Source organism: Cibotium barometz, chromosome 36 (assembly GCF_041138505.1).
Source record: "Cibotium barometz isolate CiBa-2024 chromosome 36, ASM4113850v1, whole genome shotgun sequence".
Taxonomy (NCBI): domain Eukaryota; kingdom Viridiplantae; phylum Streptophyta; class Polypodiopsida; order Cyatheales; family Cibotiaceae; genus Cibotium; species Cibotium barometz.
The window spans coordinates 39,160,779-39,176,324 of NC_141081.1; the positions used below are offsets into that span (position 1 = coordinate 39,160,779).

Genomic DNA, 15,546 nt, shown 5'->3' on the forward strand with positions numbered 1-15,546 from the left:
CATTTTCTAGCCCTAATATTTCCTTCAAAGCAAGTATGTACATGAAGTATCAGTTTGAGCCTCCATCTGCTAGCCCTAATATTTCCTTCAAAGCAAGTAGTATGTACACGAAGTCCTTAAATTTTTCCTATTTGACATTAAGCACCAGGTAAGGTCATTTGATATGTTCCAATGTCGTCTTGCAAAAGGTAAGTGTCCGTTCGAGCAAGTAAGATGGCAAAGCGCCTTACGGTAGGTCCGACGGGTGAAACCATGTTAACTAATGGAGTGGTTCTTAACACTCCCCATGAAATTAGGTAAGGGCTTTGGTTGCCTCTCTAGTTTGCTTGCAAGGGTGTCTTCACACTCTTTTGTAAACTGGTTAGGCACACAAACAGCTTGGCCTTCTTTGGCTTTAGCTTGCTTGACTTCATTTGGGAGTTGGTCATTGTGGGCTTCATGTGCTTGGGTTGCAACATTCGTGGATGCTTCTGATTCTTTGTATTATATAGCCAAAGGGCATCCATATCCTGCTTGTGAGTGTTGGTTAGCTCCTCCTAGGTGGCCTCTTCCAACAACGAGCTTGTTCTAAAGCCTACGGACTTCTCTCTTTGCTTTCTAGAGCTTGGCTTCTCGCTTGGAACTCTTCTCATTGAGGTTTGAAGTTGTTGGGAGTGGATGTTCAAATCTTAGTGTCTCGCTACCTCCCCACAGTAAAAACTTATAAAATCCACCACCCCATAGAGCAAATTGGGCAGTGCTAAGAGGCTAATCACTTTTAAATTCTTGTGTACGCCAAACGAGGTTTACTGGAATTACCCTAACACTTCTTGTTTACGAGGTTTACTGACAAAGCCATTTCGCCAGTCATCATGGCGTTGCGAGCCGTTGCACAGCGCCTTGGCTCTAAGCGCGCAGGACCATTCTCTCGCGGGGCAGTTCTCAGCGATGGCAGGGTTAAGCGTGCTGTAGAGAATATGCACATCAAGGTACGATCTCAAGTTCTCTGCTCTGGTATTTTGAAAGATAAGGAAAGAGTTGGTTTGTCTGTCGCCATAGATAATTTTTTTGTAGGAGCTTTCTCTTGATATTATGGCCTTACAAATGCCTAGGCTTTCCTATCTGCTTCTGGTTTCAATTTTTTTTCAGTATGTTGAGCTGAAATGGTCTTTGAAAGGGCCATTCTCGCTCGCCATGGAAGCTGGGAGCATCATGCCAGACTTCACTCGAGGAATGTCACAGACGCTGGGTCAGCGAGATCCGAGACCAGCCCGTCACTTGGTGCACTGACATCCTGCTTTTCCTGCTGCTGATATGTCAGAAGCTTGTACCATACAGCCGGAGTGTGCATATACAGCATGCTGATGTGTCATCTGCCCATTGCTCCTGATGCGGTTGGCTTGACTGGTGGGAATGCGACCATTCCCTACACCATCATCATTAGTTTTATCTCTTTAAGTGATTAAATCACTTAATCCACAGAACAAAGATCAACACAAGTGTCCATCTCTATGACAGCATTTGCACTTTGATAACATCAACTCTTTCGAGGTTCATCATGTAGATTTTCAAATATCAACTCTTTCGAGGTTCACTTTCCGACATGGAGCTTTGCCTTCACCATGCTTTGATCTCATAATTGCTTATTGCGCCACAAAATGTAGTGAATACGAGGCGTTGTGGTTAATGGAGTCTCTAAATCAGCTTAGCAGTCAAGAAATTTTGAGTTGCATCTTGCCAAACAGGGGTTAGTGATACCTGGAAGCTGTTTATTTAACAATGTAAATATGCATTGAATCAATAAAACAACAGAAAAGGAACACAATATATTTACCTGCACAAGACACTGTGTTGGGTCTCAATTGCTATATATCCCTCCCAACACCTGGCGAAGGAATCTTTGCTCTACTGATATAAGAATGGAATACAACAGCTGAAACATTGATACCTTGCTGTGTTCTCACAATTACCAAATTGGGGAGCTCTTTGAAGATTTCCTGCGGTTTGATTTGGCTACTTCCGTTGGCCTTCCATTTGTCTACTTCTGCTGGGCTCATCCATCTACACCAGAATTCTACTGATTTCTGTCTACTAGGCTGATCTGAGTGCTTTTTTGGGTGCGTTTTGCTTAAGAACCAAGGAGGTAAGAATGAGTCAAGGATTGGGGGGTAAACTTGCCTTTTTTGGCTGAATTCTGCCCCTCCTTTTTTGGTTGTCTAGTCGGCTTGCTGAATAAGGAAAAAGTACTCCATTATTTGACCCCTTACTAAGGGGCGTTCACCCCTCACCCGTCCGCCTTGTTGTTACAAGCAAGAGAGAGAGAGAGAGAGAGAGAGAGAGAGAGAGAGAGAGAGAGAGAGAGAGAGAGAGAGAGAGAGAGATATTTTAGTAACGTCTTCCAAAAGACCGAACTCGGCCTATGAGACAAATCGGTGTACCTGTATGGGGTATCCTTTGTCATCTCAACAAAATGAAAAAGTACTGAACTAAAAAGCTGAATGTGGGTGTGCAATAAGTACAATGAGTGGGGGAGGGGATGGAGCTCTACTACTAGGAGAATGCAAAGCTGTATGCATGAGAGAGAGAGAGAGAGAGAGAGAGAGAGAGAGAGAGAGATGGAGCATACATAGTACACCCAATGGGGTCCCAACTACCCACTTAAGCGCCTCCCTCCCCTCCCCTCTTCCTTCTGAACACAGTATTTACTTTGATTGTTGCAATTGAATGAGTACAAAGAATGGGCTGAATCTTCGAGTGGAGGGTAGTTCCGATAGTTCCACCTCCCACTGCTCTTAGTTATGCAGATTGTCTCATGGAAAATTTAGGGTTTGGGAGGACCGTAGTGCTTGTAGAGGCGGGATCCTCATAGAGGAGCTTCACAGTGCAGTAGTTAGTGGAGCTATTTACATTCTCTTCCTCGGGGAGCATCATCTATCCAAGGACTGTACCTATAGTTGCGGGAAGATTCTTGAGAGTAGGAGTCACTCCTTTTGGTCCCATGCTTTTGGCCCCTCCGGGATCCAAGGCGGGGTATGCATGTCCGTCAGCGAGCACCTCTTACTTGCAATGATTGATTCAGGCTCCATTGTCATTGGGAGATCTTAGTGGGTGATCATTAGGATTGGAGACAGAATGGGCTTCCTGAACCTCTCTGGACCGAACTCCGCAGCAGGCAGAGTCACTTTTTGGAGCACGGTCTGTTAGTCCCTCCCGCAAGCCGACTTTTAGTGCATGGGTGGTGTCACTTGAGGCTAGGCCGGTGTCTCATGTGAAGGGGCCAGTATTTTTGCATAACATGGACGGGAGCCAGAGTGGTGCCACCCGTGTGTTAGCAAGCAGGACGGTGTCGTATGGACGGGAGCCAGATTGGTGCCACCCGTGTATGACCTGGACTGTGTTCTATCCATGGGATTGTCACGCCATGGAAGAGCCAGTATTTGTGTCGTATCTTGCCTATGGGACTATCACTTCATAGGGAGGCTTGTGCCTGGATCTGTGTCTTACCTATGGGACTGTCACTCCATAGAAAGACTGGGATTTATGTTTTCTGTCGTGCCATCATTGTGCCCGACAGATGTTTAGTACTTGTTCCATGAACGGGAGATATGTCCATGATATTGTTTGCACATGCATTCATGTTTTGCATGTTTGGAACTGTTTTCGCATGACTTGTATTTTTGTGTTTGCCTGTTTGATGTGCCACTTACTAAGCGGGAACGCCTGCCAGTGAGTCGTGAAGTTTGCTGTCTTTTGACGAGTTTTGTTGCGTGTGAACAGGTGGTAAGTGTATTGCACTTGTTTATTTTATAGCATTCTTTTTAACCTTTGTTTTTATAAGGTTGCAGGTTCACACTCATTAATGAGTGGACACCCTTCCCAAATCTTACTTGGTGTCCTTGGTAGGGTGGGCACCCATTTTTGGGCACCCACGTTTGAGTCATGAAGGGTAAAGGGAACCCCTTATGTGTGGGGGTGGGTGCATGGCCACCTACCCATCCCCCACTTGGAACTGGCCGCCTCCATGCAAGCTAGGGGGGCCGGCCAACTGTTGGACGTATGCCCTCTCTAACACCTACATATGGGCGACCACCTCACCAGCTTGGAGATACGACCGTGCAGGCGATCATCTCTTCTCCGCCTCCCCCACAGGCGGCTGCGCCCTCCTCCACAAGTGGCTGCGCAGGCGGCTGCGCCCTCCACTCTGCAGGCGGCTGCGCTCCCCTCTGCGGGCGACTGTGCCTCCCCTCCTCTGCACTCTGTAGGCGGCTGCGCTTCCCTCTGCAGGCGGCTGCGCTCCCCTCTGCAGGCGGCTGCGCCCTCCTTTGTAGGCGACTGTGCCTCCCCTCCTAAGGCGGCTGCGCTCCCCTCTACAGGCGGCTGCGCCCTCCTCCTCAGGCGGCTGTGCTCCCCTCTACAGGCGGCTGCGCCCTCCTCCACAGGCGGCTGCGCCCCCAGACTTCCACAGGTGGCTGCGCCCAGGCCTTCTCTCCACTCTGCAGGCGGCTGCGCTCAAATCTCCAGGCGGTTGCATACTCTTCCCTCTTGCCAGTAGGCTGCTGCGCCCTGGTGTCCATCTCTAGTAGCTGCACTTAGACGCCTCGGGTATTTGTCTTCCACTAGCGAGCTACAAGTAAGTGGATTGAGATTTAAGTAAAGGACTTTGATGTAAATCTGATAAGGGATACTCTCTGTTGCTAACACCCGTTCGGTGCCACAGGTAGTCCAAGCTTCTGGAGAACCACGGTCCATGGGTGTCGAGATCGGGAGAGCCAGGCGTTAGTACGGGAGCGCCTGTTTGTGCGTGGTCCTGGAACACCAGTGGGGCGCTCTCCGCGGATTCCAGTGAAGGCACAGGACCGTAGAGACTAGACTACTCAAGTGGGTTGCTCTCCTTCGAACGTCTACTTTGAGTCTCTTGTTTGGTCTGGTTCATTGAACCCATGGAGCATTGTATCTTTTAAATACTCCCAATAATATATCATATATTGAGGGGGGGGGTCGGCCCGTTCCGGCCCCAGTGCTGGTGTCCATTGATCAACATTTTATTTCATTTCAGTTTTCAGTTGTTATTAAGTTGTCCATTTAAATTGTGATATTTAAGTTGTGCTATTACGCATGTGGGTGTCCAACGGAGTCTATTCCCACTTGACGGGATCGGTTTCATTGGTATCAGAGCACGGTTATTTTCCTCTTCTTAGTGGGGAAACGAACCTGCGTATTGGACACCCCGCTTCTAGCACACTTAACACAATGGACAGCCAAGGCAACCCTTTGGAAGTGCCTAATTTGAGGGGCCCATCTAGTGCCTCGCGTGGTTCTGATGCTGCCCCTTGAGAGGGTAAATGATAGTGATTCAAGGGGACAACTGTCTGGAGGAAAGACAGTCATACAAGAAGAGGAGCACACTTAACACAATGGACAGCCAAGGCAACCCTTTGGAAGTGCCTAATTTGAGGGGCCCATCTAGTGCCTCGCGTGGTTCTGATGCTGCCCCTTGAGAGGGTAAATGATAGTGATTCAAGGGGACAATTGTCTGGAGGAAAGACAGTCATGCAAGAAGAGGAGCGTGATGCAATGAGGGCTGAATTGGAGCATATGAGAATGCTTTTGCAGGCACAAGAGCAAGAGCTAAAATTTTTGCATGAAGATTCCCATGTGCAAAGTGCCATTGAAGCAAGGAAAGCCGATGCAATTGTAGACGTGACTTTTGAGTCCATGGCACGGGAAGTGGGCAAGAAGCCAAGGGAGTTGGCATTTTTAACCTTTGTTTTTATAAGGTTGCAGGTTCACACTCATTAATGAGTGGACACTCTTCCCAAATCTTACTTGGTGTCCTTGGTAGGGTGGGCACCCATTTTTGGGCACCCACGTTTGAGTCACGAAGGGTAAAGGGAACCCCTTATGTGTGGGGGTGGGTGCATGGCCACCTACCCACCCCCCACCTTGGAACTGGCCGCCTCCATGCAAGCTAGGAGGGCCGGCCAGCTGTTGGACGTATGCCCTCTCCAGCACCTACATATGGGCGACCACCTCACTAGCTTGGAGATACGACCGTGCAGGCGATCATCTCTTCTCCGTTTCCCCCACAGGCGGCTGCGCCCTTCTCCACAGGCGGTTGCGCCCTCCTCCACATGCGGCTGCACAGGCGACTGCGTCCTCCACTCTGCAGGCGGCTGCGCTCCCCTATGCAGGCGACTGTGCCTCCCCTCCTCTCCACTCTGCAGGTGGCTAAGCTCCCCTCTACAGGCGGCTACGCCCTCCTCCATAGGTGGCTGCACAGGCAGTTGCGCCCTCCTCCACAGGCGGCTGTGCCCTCCTCCTAAGGCAGCCTCTCTGTAGGCGACTGTGCCTCCCCTCCTCAGGCGGCTGCGCCCTCCTCCTCAGGCGGCTGTGCCCCCAGACTTCCACAGGCGGCTGCGCCCAGGCCTCCTCTCCACTCTGCAGGCGGCTGCGCTCAAATCTCCAGGCGGTTGCGTACTCTTCCCTCTTGCCAACATAAAACGCGAGGTCCAGTGTACTGTATAATGTGGGGCATTACCATGCCCGCACCACTCTCTCACTAGCCCTTCTCTGGCTGGGAGCACGTGAGAGATGCACCGCTACCAGAAGGGAGAATCATCCCCCACGGCCGCTGCATGCACCGTACGAGGATTGGAGTCGGAGTCGCACGAGGAATTGGAATCATCCTTACCCTTTTGAGAGGCCATAGCTTTTTGCTGCTTCTTGCAGTCCTTTTGGACCCGCCGTTTCTTCTTGTAGTGGTAGCAATGGACCTTCTTCTTCTTCTTTGGAGCCGAGACCAATGCTCCCGTTGCACTACCACCAATCGTCATAGACAACAGCTTGCCCTGCCTATAATATCGACTCCTCCTGAAGGAGCAAAGAGTTCAAGTCATCAAAGTCCAAAGCTCTTGACGACACTTGGCACCGCAATGCCTTAGCCACAATATCATAGTCTAGAGGAAGCTTCGTAAGCACAAGAGCACTCAACTGCACAGTAGACAAAGCAATAGACAAGGTAAGTAGCTGATCCTGGATGGATTCAACTCTCGAGAGGAACACTTGCATGGATTCTCCCCGAGTAAACTGGAGAGTGTAGAGCTGACCCTGAAGTGTGACAACCCTCATAGATGACTACCTCTCATAAAGCTCCTGCAGCTTCACCCATATGTAACACGCGGAAGCTCTGGGTAGTCTTCTTTCAGCCCTAAACACTCTTGAAGACCTTCTGATGCAAAAACGCAGGTAGAGAGAGAGTAGAGAGAGAGAGTGAGAAGTGCTGGAAATTCAGTATATACTATGTACAAAAAAGGTACAGATCTTTGCAGCCATGGGCTGCCTTCATAAAAAGGTTCCTAACCCTAAATTCTGTCCCCTATGGGACCTCTAATGATCCAATCCCCTAGTGGGAGAGAATCATTAAAACAAGGAGCAAGGAGTCCTTTTTATATGGGACTTTTGGCACTTTATGCTGGCCGACTGCTGGTCGGCCAGTTCCATGTCCCAATAATCCTTTTTTGCCCTGCCTGACTGCTGCTGCCCCTTGGCATTGATGCGCATGCTGCACACCCTTCTGCTGATGTAAGTCGACAGCTCCTCTGGCAGCCAGCCTCCACTGTCCTGCAGCCGACAGCCATCTGATCATGCTTTGCTCCATGTCCACCTCAGATGAGTCACCTGAAGCTCCTACCTTCTGGTTCTACTGGTTCATAATCTTTATCTGCTTGCCTCTTCTGGATCTAGCCCTAGAAATGTCCATGGCATCTGTGATGCACATGACATCCCCCTCTGCTAAACTTGATGACGGGAATCCAACCTGCTCTTGGATGACTGTCATCATCCCAATCCTGTTCCGAAGTCCCTCTGTCATCCTCCATCCCTGGCAAACCTTTTTTCTCTGAAAATCCGATCTGTTCTCCAAACCACTCTATCTCTGATGAAGGTCTATGCATCTGGTCTTCCTCTAGTCCACAATCCATTCCTGCCCTGGCTCTGAACACCGTCTTGGTCTTCGTTCTTGGAACTGAGTCTGGCACTCTCACATCACCCTTGGAGGATCAACCTCCCTTGGGACCGTTCCCTTAGAACCCATCTGGCTCACGGAACTGCCATCCCCATCTGGCACTGTGGAACACCACCAACAAACCTCCTGGGAGTTCTTCCCGATCTGTGTTCCCGCCTTGGGCTTCGAATCCGTGTACTTTCCTGTACCTTGGACCTGTACACCATCATCTGGGACTGAATCAGTGTTTAGCTTTGCTGAGCCTGATGCTCTGATACCAATGTAACACGCGGAAGCTCTGGGTAGTCTTCTTTCAGCCCTAAACACTCTTGAAGACCTTCTGATGCAAAAACGCAGGTAGAGAGAGAGAGTAGAGAGAGAGAGTGAGAAGTGCTGGAAATTCAGTATATACTATGTACAAAAAAGGTACAGATCTTTGCAGCCATGGGCTGCCTTCATAAAAAGGTTCCTAACCCTAAATTCTGTCCCCTATGGGACCTCTAATGATCCAATCCCCTAGTGGGAGAGAATCATTAAAACAAGGAGCAAGGAGTCCTTTTTATATGGGACTTTTGGCACTTTATGCTGGCCGACTGCTGGTCGGCCAGTTCCATGTCCCAATAATCCTTTTTTGCCCTGCCCGACTGCTGCTGCCCCTTGGCATTGATGCGCATGCTGCACACCCTTCTGCTGATGTAAGTCGACAGCTCCTCTGGCAGCCAGCCTCCACTGTCCTGCAGCCGACAGCCATCTGATCATGTTTTGCTCCATGTCCACCTCAGATGAGTCACCTGAAGCTCCTACCTTCTGGTTCTACTGGTTCATAATCTTTATCTGCTTGCCTCTTCTGGATCTAGCCCTAGAAATGTCCATGGCATCTGTGATGCACATGACACCATACCCCTGCAACCGTCTCACACGTCTGAATGGCCGGTGAGACCTCCTTTGCGATGGAACACACCAAAGCGGCAATGGCCTTAGCATCCTTCTCTTCCCAATCAAGTAGTGCCTCAAGAAGCATCCTCTTGCAACGAAGTCAATTCTAATTCTTTCTATTTGCTACTTCCCTTAGTGCTAGGCTTCATTATGGCTAAGTCTGCCTTGCATCTCCGGAGGTTTGACAGAAACTTAGTACGAAGGGCTTTGTGTGAATATATGCTCTCGTGTGTGCGCGCGTGTGTGTGGAGTGCGCGTGTGAGAGCATATCTTGATACAGAGTTCTACACTCACTATTGGGCACTGATGACGTTAGTGGGGATGTCGTAGTATGTAGTCCATACTATGCATAATGGAGTTGATAGTTATATAGTCTTGTGGGTTGACTACCATGAGTATATAACATGCACGTTCCTAAAAGCTGAATTTGGGCATGTTCTGGATTCATCTAGGTATATAGTTAGGTCCCTTAATGTAACACGCGGAAGCTCTGGGGGTCTTCTTTCAGCCCTAAACACTCCTGGAAACATGCTGATGCAAAACGCAGATATGGAGAGAGAGTAGAGAGAGAGAGGTGTGCTGGAAATTCAGTATATTATTATAGTACAAAAAGGTACTCTTCTACAGCCCTAGGTTGCCTTCATAAAAGGGGTGATAAACACCAAAATTTTGGTCCCTACTTGGACCCTAAGGATCCAATCCCTAAAGGACCGAATGATTAGAACTATGAGCACACTTTGCTATTTATAGTCTCTTAACTTTAATGGAGAGCTGGCCGACCTGATTGGACATAAAATCATATAAATGATGCGCATGTAGCTGCCCCTTTTCTGATTCAGCCGACAGCCCCTGGTCTCAGTCGACAGCTCTTCTTCTGTTTCTGGTACAGCCGACAGGGATCCAAGTCCATTCTCCAGTCCAACACTGCTCCTTGTGCTCCAAGTCCTAGTTCTATCTGGTTCATACTCTTTATCTGGCTGCCTCTTCTGGACCAGCACCTGCACCCGAGAATGTCCATGGCATCTTTCATGCACATGACATCCCTCTGCTAAACTTGATGATGGGATTCCAACCTGTTCTTGGATGACTCTCATCATCCCAATCTTTTCCTGAAGTCCCTCTGTCATCCATCCATCCTTGGCAACCCTTTTCTCTGAAAGCCCGGCTTGTTCTCCAAAACCACTCTGTCTCAAGATCTATGCATTTGTTCCATCTAGTCCACAATCCATTCCTGCCCTGACCCTGAACTCTGTCTTGGTCTTCATTCCTGAGAAATGAGTTTGGCACTCTCACATCACCCCTTGGAGGATAAACCTCCCTTGGGACCGTTGCCCGAGAACCTATCTGGCTCACAGGACTGCCATCCCCTCTGGCTCTGTGGAACACCACCAACAAACCTCCTGGGATCTCTTCACGATTCTGTGTTCCTTGCCTTGGGCTTCGTATCCGTGTACTTTCCTGTACCTTGGACATGTACACCATCATATGGGACTGAATCAGTGTTCAGCTTTGCTCAGCGTGATGCTCTGATACCAATGTAACACGCGAAAGCTCTCGGGGTCTTCTTTCAGCCCTAAACACTCCTGGAAACATGCTGATGCAAAACGCAGATATGGAGAGAGAGTAGAGAGAGAGAGAGATGTGCTGGAAATTCAGTATATTATTATAGTACAAAAAGGTACTCTTCTACAGCCCTAGGTTGCCTTCATAAAAGGGGTGATAAACACCAAAAATTCTGGTCCCGACTTGGACCCTAAGGATCCAATCCCTGAAGGACTGAATGATTAGAACCTCAAAGGATCTGATGTCAAACGTAGTCTGTGGTACTTCCCAATTGACAATCTCGGCCACCTTGGCCGGATCAAATCAGATGCCCTCGGCATTGATAATGTATCCAAGGTAGTAACTCTCGAACAAAAAAAATTTCGACTTCTTCTCATTGACGTAGAGCTCGTTGCTTTCCAACAACTTCAGGACCTTCTCCACATCAATGTCATGTTGCTCAACGGTAGCTGAAAATACTAGAATGTCGTCCAAAAAAATGAACACACCCTTTTCTATTAAGTCCCTAAACACACACATCATCATGCGGTTGAATGTGGCTGGGGAGTTCGTCAAGCCAAAAGACATGACAACAAACTCATAGTGGGCTCGTTGCGTACGGAAGGCTATCTTGGGATTGTCCCCTCAACAATCCTCGCCTAGTGGTACCCGCTCTTCAAGTCGAGTTTCAAGAACACCTTGGTCCCATTCAACCTCTCGAGAATGTAATCTATTAGAGGCATCGAGAACTTACTCTTGATAGTCGGATTATTGAGTGCACGATAATCCACACAATCGAGAAGACCCATCCTTCTTCTTGACAAACAAGATCGAAGCTGCAAATGGCGACACACTGAGATGTATGAAGCCAGATTGCAACAGTTCTTGGAGTTGGCGATCCAACTCCGATTCCATTGCCTTGGACAAGCAGTATGGAAACTTGCTCGGGGGATCCGAGCCTAGGAGGAGGTCTAGTCTGTGGTCATCCGGTTTGGATGGGGTGAGCTGGGGAGGGAGATTGTCCCGAAGAAAAATCTTCTAGAACTTGTCATGGAGAACCTAGTACTTCTCGGAAGCCCTGGCCACCGTATAGGCAGTCTGGATGTAAATCATTGCACACTGTGCGTCTTTCCTAATTTCTCTTTTAGCTTGTAAATGGCTTGTGAGAGGAAAGTTCGAGATTCCTGGCTCACTTAATGGTCATTGGGACTTTAGACACATTCTGATCAATCACAAAAGTGTGCTTGTCCCACTTGATATTTGGTTGGAACTTGTGAAAGCACCGAATGCCCAAAATTATGTCTACTCCTACTAGAGGGCAACCATAAAATCGCGCACAAACTCTACGCCCTAAATGACTAACTAGCACACTTAAGCTTCAAACTTGATGCTCGTTGTTATTTGTTGTCCACTGAAGTCAAGACGAAACGGGCTCGCCGAGTGGCCTGTTTTGTGACCACATCCTCCGTGCTACCGCTGTCAAACAAGACAACGACTCTTTGACCACCCATGTAGCCAAAGGTCTTGAGCAATCCATTGCACTCATACTCCTAGTCATGAGCACCCTTTTGCTTATCTTCGAACCGAAGCACTGGGATCCGACGAACTAGCGGCAGTCGTGGGGGTCTACGTGGGAGCTGGGCTCACCACTAAAGCCGTGGAGGGTGGGGTGGTTGTCTGTGGAGTGGTAGTCTTCTTAGGCCCTAGGGCACTACCTAGAAGTGTGTCCTTATGTATGACAAAAAAAGAACCTACGTTCCTTCCTTGTACTGAGTTGTCTCCTCAACACTCAATTTACCATCTGTCTTGCCTACCTGAGCTTTCTAGTCTAGAGTAAGCTTGGGTGCATTGGTCAAGGTCTTGGAGCCAGAGGCTCCCATGCTCCGTCTTGGGAAAGACCCCGTCTGGTTCCGGCCTTTTTCCCTCGAAGGCATTAGCCTTGGGAGTAGCAAGCTGGGAAGTCTTGGGCTTTCCACCATTGTGCTTCATTTCAGCACTCTGCACAAGCGAGAGTGCGTCTTTGAAGGTGGCTGGCCTAAACATACACACCTCCCAGTGGATTTGCGTATCCAGGTCATAAAGGAATTGCTCTTTCTTGTCCTTGTCAGATAAGCCCAACTGCAAACATAAGTTTGAAATTTTATTGGCAAATTGAAGAACTGGTAGCACGTTTTGACGCGCTTCCCTAAACTCGTCTTCGACTCGCTCAAGGTAATGGGGCGGTAGAAACCGTCGCTTAAGGTCGAGGACAAACTTGTCCCAAACATAAGCTGCTATAACTTGGTTGAACACAATGCTAATCAATACACTTGAATACACCAAGATTTAATGGACAACATGCTGAATACAAGAAGTAATTTGCTGAATTGACAAGAGACGTACAATGAGCCGAAACGGCCGGCCCCTCCCTCAAATAAAGTATATTGATCTTGGGAGAATCAAGTACATAGTGTCATGGGCATTTCTGACTAGATTTCCATGCCAATGCATATGAATACAATATTGCAAACGTGGTTGTCGGTGTAGACTTGCAACTCACACTACTTCCTTAAGTACCCATGTTCTCTACAGTTTGCTCTCTATTGTTCCACCAACACATGGTAGCAACAATCTGCAAGAGAGCACGTAAGACAAGAGAACACTACACAGGGTATGTGATCTTGTAATCCGATTCCTCCCTCCTGCCACTTGCTTCGATATTTAAGCATAAAAGCTTACCAATTGCAAGTAAAGTCGATGACAGCGGAATTGGTAAGCATAAAAGCTTACCAATTGCAAGTAAAGTCGATGACAGCGGAAGTCTTCGCGATGGAAGTGCTTCAAGTGTTGAAATCTTCCTTTTGTCGCAATCCTTCGGGACAAAAGTCTTCAAGAGGATGAAGGGAACCATAGGAAAGCTTTCCCTATGGTTCAACTTGAGAAAGGAAGATTGAAATTAGGGTTTTCAGCAAAAAAACAGAAATTACAGCAAGAAAGAGAGTTGTTTTGTTGAATGTAATCATTGGGAGTGTGTAGGAGAGTGAATGGCACCTGGAAACACTCTTGGAAGCTTGGGAAACACCCTAGCAAGCTTGGATATGGAGTTGGGTAGGAGAAAGTGCAAAAAATACAGCCCAAGAGGCCTCATGAAGGAGGCGCCTACTTCTAGAGAGAGGAAAGAGTGAGGGGGTGAGTTGTCCACTCTAGGTGTCATGTAGATGCTATGTGGTGCAAGCTAGAATAGACACATGGCTGGTTACTCCATTTGTACAAAGGGGATAAAGTCTGAGCGGCGGACATTGGGTTTTGTCCACCTCGGGACATCAATGTGTGTGAACACTGGGCTTGTCAAATCCCCACGGATCTCCTCGTGATCGTTCTTGGTACGAGACTCGAAACCTGCAAACAAACGAACAAACAAACAAACAAGGGGGTGCAGGCCTGACTCACCTCCTAACCATGACAGCCGTGGGCAAGCCCACAGTCTTGGCTGTCCCCACCGAGCCACGAGCTGAGCTAACTAGGTTGACGTACCGACCAATCTCCTCCTCGCGACGTCCCATACCGCCACGAAGCTACCCTCGCGGGTCTCGAGATTGCTGCCAGCCTCGACTGCGTAAAGCAAGTGCACGTCTGCACTAGATCCAGGCTCCAAGACCATAGAGCTCTCACAAACTCGTGAGACTCTCTATATCCCAATAACTAACCTTGGCCACCCTTTTATAGGCTCTTCGCCGGTCATCGGGCGTCCACACTTGGGTGCCCGTCCGTCCATACTTGGGTGCCCGCCCGTTAGTCTTTCCCTAACTCAGCTCGTCAATTAGCCTGCCTAGCTCCAAGCTTTCCCAAGCCTCGAAACTCGTCTTGCGTGCGTGTAGCACACTATAGATACACACTGTGCACATGACATACTTCCCTTCCTCTAAGAGCTCACTCCTGAGCTCACTAAAAAGCCAGGGTAATCTCTCTGAAGAGTAGACAATGTCTCCCATGTAGCGTCCTCCTCAACACGATCCTTCCACTTGATCTTGTATTCCGTGATAAGCGTATTACGCAATCTTCTTTCACGAAATCCAAGAATCTTTTTAGGTTCGTGCCGGAACAAATGTCATGTCCTCGACATCTATGATTTCTTGAGGAGTAACTAACTGATCTGCTCCACCCAGTACTTCCTTAAGTCTACTGACATGAAATATTTATATGCAACTGAACCAATCCGTCGTGTAACACGAAATGGTCCACAGTATCTAGGGGATAATTTCGGAGATCTACCTGCCCGTAAAGTCTCGGAATCTTTCGGAACTCGCAAATACACCATCGTTACTTCAGAGAACTCTCTAGGTGAACGATGTCTATTAGAATAAAACCTATCTCGGTCTTGAGCACTTCTAACAGATTCTTTCGCAACTTGTAACATTTCTTGCATATCTTGCAAAAAATTACGTGCTGCATCATGCTGAAGTCCTGAGAATCCTACTGTAACAGGTGATCTAGGTTGAAAACCATACATAAGCATGAAAGGACTAAAACCTGTACTCGTATGCTTAGTACTGTTACATGCAAATTCTAACATAGGAAGATAATCCTTCCATGAACTCTGTCTTTTGGATACATATGCTGGAAGCATATCCTTCTCAAAAACAAGTTTCCAAAAATCACTCGTAAACTTAGAGTCCCTATCACCGACTATGTCCTGTCGTAACCCGTACAGTCTAAACAATTGCTCGATAAAATGCCGAGCTAATTGCGTAGCTGTAATAGTCTTCCGGGTCAGTAAAAATCTAGCCATTTTTGTCAAGCGATCTACCACAACCCAAATAGAATCGTGGCCTTGATGTGTTCTTGGCAATTCGGTAATAAAATCCATGGAAATCCTTTCCCATTTATTACCTGGGATTTGCAAAGGATGCAACAACCCAGCCTGTCTAAAGCGTTCAGCTTTATTTGCTTGACAAATTTGACACTTGAGAACATAATCTTCTACATACCCTTTCATCTTTGGCCAATAAAAAGTGTGTTTCACTAACGATACCGTCCTGTGTACCCCAGGGTGTCCAGCAGAAGGGGCGTCGTGACACTCCTTAAGAATCTTGGACCTAAATTCCGGG

The 15,546-nt window shown here is 48.1% G+C and overlaps 1 protein-coding gene across 9 annotated transcripts in view; it reads left to right on the forward strand.

The window, feature by feature from the left end:
* The first annotated feature begins 730 nt into the window (after nucleotides 1-730).
* Nucleotides 731-15,546, forward strand: part of LOC147617880 (intermediate cleaving peptidase 55, mitochondrial-like) — a 101,120-nt gene continuing 86,304 nt past the window's right edge. For 3 of the 9 annotated variants that reach the window (XR_015262270.1, XR_015262271.1, XR_015262272.1), the window contains exon 1: nucleotides 758-968. Coding sequence is in view for 2 of the 9 variants with exons in the window: in XM_086776137.1 (XP_086632263.1) it covers nucleotides 852-968 (117 nt within the window). In the remaining 7 variants the exon portion in view is untranslated. Of the gene's footprint in view, nucleotides 969-15,546 lie in introns of all 9 variants that reach the window. The other 6 variants (XR_015262269.1, XM_086776137.1, XM_086776138.1 and 3 more) reach the window with 4 other exon arrangements.